This window comes from Otolemur garnettii, unplaced genomic scaffold (genome assembly GCF_000181295.1).
Source record: "Otolemur garnettii isolate 467f Iridium unplaced genomic scaffold, OtoGar3 scaffold00223, whole genome shotgun sequence".
Taxonomy (NCBI): domain Eukaryota; kingdom Metazoa; phylum Chordata; class Mammalia; order Primates; family Galagidae; genus Otolemur; species Otolemur garnettii.
In genome coordinates this window covers 311,071-318,777 of record NW_003852618.1, presented here as the reverse complement: position 1 = coordinate 318,777, position 7,707 = coordinate 311,071, and the positions used below count along the sequence as shown (strand labels likewise).

The window sequence follows — 7,707 nt, the reverse complement described above, 5'->3', positions numbered from 1 at the left end:
TGAAGAGGTGTGGTGGAATGTGTAATCCAAATTGGGGAGTATAAATGATAGCATCATTTACAAAAAGTAAGTGAAGAGGTGTGGTGGAATGTGTACTCCAGACTATTTTTCTTATGCAGAATAATGCAAAATGAGCTGACAAAGACATATTTCACCTTTTCATAATTTTATCAAATGACAATATCTTGTCTTTAAATGATTGTGTGTAGGTGAGTTTTTACTTTTTTCATTAAAAACATTTTGTGGTTATCACTCAAGACAAGTGTCTGCACTTCTGGATTTGCTAATCTTTTTATGTGTATGGTACAAATGTCTATTTTTTCAACTATAAGAGGTTGTAAATACATTACAATACATTGTAAAGAATTATGTGAGTTGTTAAAGAGATTTTGAAACTATTTAGCTTTCCTTCATGTTGAAAGTCATCTGTATCTATCTGACCCTGTAATCACTCTGATCAGATAATTAATTGTAAAAAACATTATCATAGACCACCTTGTCTATGAGATGAAAAAGATATAAAATATATTAAATTTATTTTCTTGACCCATCACCTCACTGTTACCTGTCATTTTTACATTACAATGTAAATGAGTAAATGTTAGAATAAATATCACTAATCATCAACTTAAATTAGAGTCAGCATTCATGTATTCTTTTTCTCCCACTTCCACCAACAGAATTACACAGCCTCTCAAACTGGAAACTTCTTTAAGTAGATTATCTTTAATAATAATTGTCAACAAATGGAGAAAAGAGCTTGTCACGTGAACATAAAGGAGGATTAATCAAATGTTTATTGAGACAAAACCTGATAACACAAAAGAATGCCTTTGTTTTTAGGAAAGCCTATCTAATAATTACCTTTTTTCTTTTCCAGAGAAACCTCACTTTAAAAAAACCTCATCCAAGCATTTACTTCAAATATTGTATGTGAATAGTGACATTTTCCTAGATTGGATTCCATGAACTCACTTTTCTCTTTATCATAAAAGAGAATAAATGGAGAACTGATGGAACAAAACAATGAAACATTTGAGGGACATTTTATTTTACTTGGATTCTCAGATCAGCCCCAGGTAGAGGTCATCCTTTTTGTGGTAGTCTTGATATCCTATCTTCTGACCCTCATAGGCAACACAGCCATCATTGTGGTCTCCTGCCTGGACTCTAAACTCCACACACCTATGTATTTCTTTCTCACAAATCTCTCCTTTCTTGACCTTTGCTTTACTACCAGCATTGTCCCGCAGCTATTGTGGAACCTGAAGGGACCAGCCAAGACCATCACAACCACTGGTTGTATCATACAACTCTATGTGTCCCTCTCCTTGGGTTCCACCGAATGTGTTCTCCTTACCATCATGGCATTTGACCGCTATGTAGCTGTCTGCAGACCTCTCAATTACACTACTATCATGCCTCCATCATTTTGTAAGGCTTTAGCAGGAATAGCCTGGCTAAGTGGAGTGGGAAACACGCTCATCCAAGGCACCATCACCCTTCGGCTCCCTCGATGTGGACATCGCCATCTCCACCACTTCCTGTGTGAGGTGCCTGCCATGATCAAGCTGGCGTGTGTTGACATCCATGCAAATGAAGTCCAGCTTTTTGTGGGCACTTTAGTTCTCCTCCTTTTACCTATGGCATTGATATTGATTTCCTACGGATTCATTGTGAAAGCAGTGATAAAAATTAAGTCAGTCAAAGCTTGGCGCAAGGCCCTTGGGACCTGTGGTTCCCATCTATTAGTAGTGTCTCTCTTCTTTGGGCCCGGTTCAGCCATATATATTCAACCAAACAGATCGTATGGCCACAGCCAGGGCAAATTCCTCACACTCTTTTATACTGTTGTGACTCCCACCCTCAACCCTCTCATATACACTCTGAGGAACAAGGATGTGAAAGGAGCCCTGAGGAGACTGTTGAGGAGAGAACAAGATTCCCAATGGAAAAGTCAAGAACAGTGACTTTCTGTATTGGAAAGTTAGTTAAAAGACCTAACATTAAATGACTATCAAGTATATATACATTGTATGTATCACTTGCCTCTCTTGGCTATATTTACATATAACATGTCTAACATCATCTGGAAAAAAGAAGTTTCTTTAGATTCAATTTGTATAGCTAAGGAAATTCATTGTGTTTGTGTGTCTGTAACTTTCAAATATTTTTACTCTCTTTCTAAATATTTGTGAAGAGTTGAAACATATACTGTGACTGAGAGATTTTGTGATCTACGGAACACATTGTACTTACATTGCAATTAGGGAAATAGAACAATGATTAATTTTTAAATGGGAAATTTGAAACTACATATTAGTATAAGGAAAGTATTGTGGTATTTCCTATGTAAAAGAGGACTAGTGTGATGTTATTTAAACCATTTTGTACACATCATTCTAGTTCTTTCCATGTAAATGAAGTCCAGCTTTTTGTGGCCACTTTAATTGGTATTGAAATTGAAAAAAATTGAAATTGAAAATGCGTGGGGATTTTTTGTAACAAGGAAATAGACTTGTGGATCTACTTAAAATACTATTAAGAAAAAATACTGATCTTTAAATAAAAATCATTAAAATAATTGTTAAATGACTATAAGTAATTATCAACTAATTTAATGAAATACTAACCTGTTACATAATCTAGGGTCAGATGGATTTGGGGCCTTCTTGAGACATTGATTCTATCCTATCTGACACTATTACTTTCCTCAGCTAATAATCACTTTGTAGTTATTGGACATATGGACTCTAGAGTCTGTCTGCTATACACGGTTTGAAATTTTGTTCTTCTGCTCATTAGCTTGTGTGTAATTCTCAGCTCTTTACCTAACCAGTATGATTTTTAGCTCAATGACTTCATAGGTTGAGGATTAAATAAATTAATTCATACAGCATGCTGAAAAATCAATTTGGAACTCATAAGTCCTGAATATATATCATAAAAATTATTAAAATACTTTTCAAAAATAGGATAGTGTTTAAAAAATGTCCAAAGTCTCCATATTTTTTCTTCTATCATTCTCAATGTGTACTTGTATTGTTTTTGTTTTTATTTGTTTTCTATTTTTTATCATACTTGATATTTCATCATATGACTTTACTGAAAATAGTGAATAGACCAATCCAAATCTTCCCTCACACCTTTGTATCAGCACCAATTTGTACTTCTCAATTTGCCCATTTTGAATTTGGAATCTGTGTACTTTTCTTTTTTCTTTTCTTTTCTTTTTTTTTTTTTTTTTTGAGACAGTCTCACTGTGTTGCTCTGAGTAGAGTGCTGGGGCACTATAGCTCACAGCAACCTCAAATTCTTGGACTTGAGCAATCCTCTTGCCTCAGCTCCTGAGTAGCTTGAGACTATAGGCATGCACCACTACAGCCAGCTAGTTTTTTCTTTTGTCAGTAGAGATGGAGAGCTTTCTCTTGCTCAGGCTGGTCTGGAACTCCTGAGCTCAAGCAATCCACTGGCTTTGGCCTCCCAGAGTGCTAGGATTACAGGCATGAACCACTGGGCCCCTTCCTCGAATCTGTGTTCTAAGAAACTGGGCTTGGGTTCCAACCCCAATTCTAGAAAGCTAATTAACTAGCACAGTACGTAAGTACTTTGTGCTATGTCAAGTTGCAGGTTCCTCAGCTGTACAAGAGTGATAACAATAGTTCCTAAATTACTAAGCTATTGTGACCAGAAAATCTGACAATTCAAGTTGTTTAGCCCAAAATTTGTTACATATTAATAGAAACCACGCAATAATTGTTTCCACCTACACCATTTATGTAGTTCCACCTAATAACATAATAGATCTTATTAATTTAATGATCTCCTTCATTTCTTTAATCACTTTCTAGGATTATTCTAACTAGCTTAAATATACTCAAGTAGTGCTTATCAGAAATCAAGCAGGTGGGAAGGAAAAGATAGGTAAATACACACCTAACAGGTACTATGCACACTATCTGGAAGATGGGCACACTTGAGTTACTTTGACTCAAACTTTATATGAGCAATTTATGTAACCAAAACATTTGTATCTGCATTATATTCTGAAATGAAAAAAAAAAAAAAAAAAAACAGAAAAAAATATACCCAAGTATCTCTTTTCTTTATGGTAGCTTCTCTAAACTCTAAATGTAGGTCTCTCATTACATTTAGGTCCATCTTACCCTCACATGCAAGAAAAGTCTTCTCAGTCAGTCCCGTCCTCTAAGGTTGTTTTAACTTGTTCCCTCATCTCATTAATGCTTCTACTGCCGTAATTCAGATTTTCTATCTTGCTCAGAACAAAGATCACAAACAAGGGTCTTGACCTAAAATGGTTTTATGGACAGGCTTGATCTGTAGAGGCAAGTTCAATGTAATGGCTGTGAATGTTGTCAGCTGTGCGACATGCTCTCTGGCTTACCACAGAGCTTCACACCTAGAGCTTACCACGGAGCTCATGTGAGTCACCTTCCAGCCTTGAGGCACCTAAAGTATTCATACCTGTGACCAAATTTTCAAAATTTTCATACTGTTTTCTTCATGCCTAATTTTTTCTCCATGACGATTTTGAATATTCTATAAGAATTATCTGTCATATTATTAGCATGCTATTCCAATATTAAATGACTCCTAAGTGGTTACAAAATAAATTATAAAATAGTATGAAATCTATTTCTCCACCATCTTAATCCAATTTTGCTCTTATCTTCCTCAGCATGCCCACATTTTTTCTGTTTAATTTATATATAAAAATCAGCAATTTCTGATATCTTCTTTCTAGTCATCATTTTATATCACTTATACTTCTCAAAGTCAAACTTAAATCTCATCTACTTCATAAATATGCCCCATCACCCAGTCATCACCTCTTTCTCCTCTGTATTGTCATGTTATAAAAAAGATCTTAATATAGACATGAGAAAATGGGACCTTGTGGCAAGTTTAAGTACTCAATTATAATTAGGAGAGAGAAAATTTAGTAAAAAAGATAGGCTATATGTTTGGAAGAATAAAAAGTGTCAAATCACATACAGATTTGTATATTATGCTAAAGAAATTAGACAATCCTATGAGCTCTAGGACAGTATCTTATATAAGATCTTGAATCTTGAGTTACACCAGACTGGCTTCTAATCCCTAGTGCAAGCTATTTAACTTTTAGAAGATACAATAAACTCCCCAAGTTTATAGAGAGTGGAATAATAGTGCCAATTTCATACATAGGGTACATAGGAGTAAGTGAGATAATACACATAACATGGTTTGCAGAGTGCCTGACGAAGCTCAATACACATTCATCTATTAATATATTAGTACTACAACTACCTATCAGGCATTATTAAAACAGAAGAAAAATTATTCTTTTATTTATGCTGCCCATACCATGGTAATGATCCTTTTTGTACCCCTAGATTACATCTTTAGAATATCCCATGACTTTTCCAGTCATTTTTAAATGGCAAAAAGTCCATTTTTACTAATAAAATGTTCCATATCCATAATTAAAAATAAACTTGCAATTTAAGATTCAGTGCGCCCTCCACCCCATTTGAGCCTGTTCCAGTCTGAAATCCTCAAGGGGGATATGAGTGTTGGAAATGCCTCTAGTTCTCCACCTGGAGTGTGTTTATGCCTTTAGCTTGATAAAGGTAATTTCTGAACCTGCCAGGGTAAAAACTGCAGATGGAGAAAAGAGAAGGTAAGCAGCAAGGTTTAGCAAGGTTTAGCTAAATACTATTTCACTCAATCTTTCACATACATGTATTTGTAGGCAATTATTAGTATCATAAGAGCCATTCACTCTCTTCATAAAACAGACATTAATATTTACCGAATTCTCTAAGTCATCCCACTGATGACTTGAGGTTTAAGGTATTCAGTGGGATGAATTGTTATTCTTATTCCTCACTTGAGGTTTAAGGTACTCAGTGAGATTCTGAATGCACAATATGGTCCTTACCAAATATGTCCATCCTTCATCTTTCAAATCATCTCTTATTTTCCTAGTCTGAATAGGAATAACCAGGTAAAGGCCACCCTATTCAGTATTCATGAAGTTTTCCATGTATTTTCAGCTACTTTGGCACATAATAAAGCTGCAGGCATCTCAACACACAGCTATACCCTCCAAAGTTGGTTGGACCCTGTGACTAGCTCTGGCCAGCTAGTTGTGATCTAATGAACCTCATTAGAACATACACAGACCACCTATGACATTCTTGGACTTTGTGTTTTCTTCTAAATTTCTCCTTTTCAAAATAACCAGTCATTTTATTTTAGGAAAAAAATTCACCATGCAAGATTATTTTCTTTTCTATTTAACCTTTTTCATAAACAGGTTAATTAATTCCAGGCCAGAACATTTAATTGCCAGTATAACATCCTACAAAATTCTCTCATCTCCTATCACTACTAGTAATGTTGAGGACACTGGCAAATTTTTCAGGCTGTGATCCTGAGAAGGCAGACATGTGGCAGGGTTCTTAGCCGAACTTAACGTATAGACATATAAGTGAGAAATAAATATTTGTTGTATTAAGCCATGTTTTCTTTTTAATATGATTTGTTATTAGCATATCTGAGACTTCCTGACATAGTCACTAAACCAGTTGTGAGCCCACTTCCTTTGAAAGTCCTGCCTACATTTGTGAGCATCTTCCTTTGGGATGTGGAGGTTCTTGTCAATCACTCTTTCTTCTTGCTTTTCGAGATCTCAGCTAAAATGGAGAGAGAATTCTATTTAATATGCTCTTCCATTATCATAGTGAAATAATTAGAATATTGAAAGTTAAAGAAAAAAAGACATCTAGCAGAAAATCAAGCACAAGAGTCATAATGATATGGTTATGAGATGGCGATGCTCCTAACCAGCATTTCTCTTGCTTGAGAATATAGGAACTCCTAAGAACGTGTCCTTTAGCCTAAGTCTGAAAAATGCTCATTTGTACAATGGTGATTGAGATAAATAAAGAAAGGGAAAAGTGACTCAAGGATATTAAGATGGCAGAATCCATGGCATTTGCCTATAGGGAGGAAGAAATCTAAAATGAACTTTAATTCTATCATGGGAAACAGTAATTTCTTTCACTAAAACAGGAAATAGAGCTCTAAGAGCTAGGAAGATTTCACTTCAGTCTACTTCACTTACACTTTTTCCATGTATCCCACCAGCTGAGTTCTACCATTTTTTCTTAACTCCATAAGAACCTAAGTTTTTCAGTTTCATTCTTTCTTCTCTATTTTCTGTCTCAAATTTTGCTGTGATCTTTAATGATATAAAAATTCTCAAATATCTTGAATGTTTAAGCACAAACATAATTTTGTTCTCTAGTTCCACTTATCTACTTCTGTTTTTTCTTTTGGTGACAGGCAAACTTTATCAAAGAACAGGGTTCATTCTTTATGTCTATTATGTCAGTAGACCATCCCTTATGAAAACCTGGATGCTAGTTGGTTAACATATAGCTTCCAAAGAGTAAAAATCTTCTCTGCTACATATATACATATACATATACATAGATAGATCTTTTAATTTTTATTATAAATTAATATGTGGGTACAGATGTTTAGGTTATATTGTTTTCAATTCTAAGGTAAAGTTCAAGTTTTAGTTTAGCCTTTTACCCAGGGGGTGTGCTGAACACCCTCACATTGTGCACCTTAGGTGAGATCCCACCAGTTGACCTCCCCCTTCAGGCAATCACTCTCCCTCCTTCCTGTCCC

At 35.1% G+C, this 7,707-nt stretch overlaps 1 protein-coding gene across 1 annotated transcript; it reads left to right on the top strand.

Annotated features, from left to right (window-relative positions):
• The first annotated feature begins 1,013 nt into the window (after positions 1-1,013).
• On the top strand, positions 1,014-1,970 carry LOC100949525 (olfactory receptor 2G3-like). The gene has a single exon (XM_003801873.1). It carries the CDS (start codon positions 1,014-1,016, stop codon positions 1,968-1,970), a length of 957 nt encoding a protein of 318 aa, XP_003801921.1.
• The last annotated feature ends 5,737 nt before the right edge of the window (positions 1,971-7,707 follow it).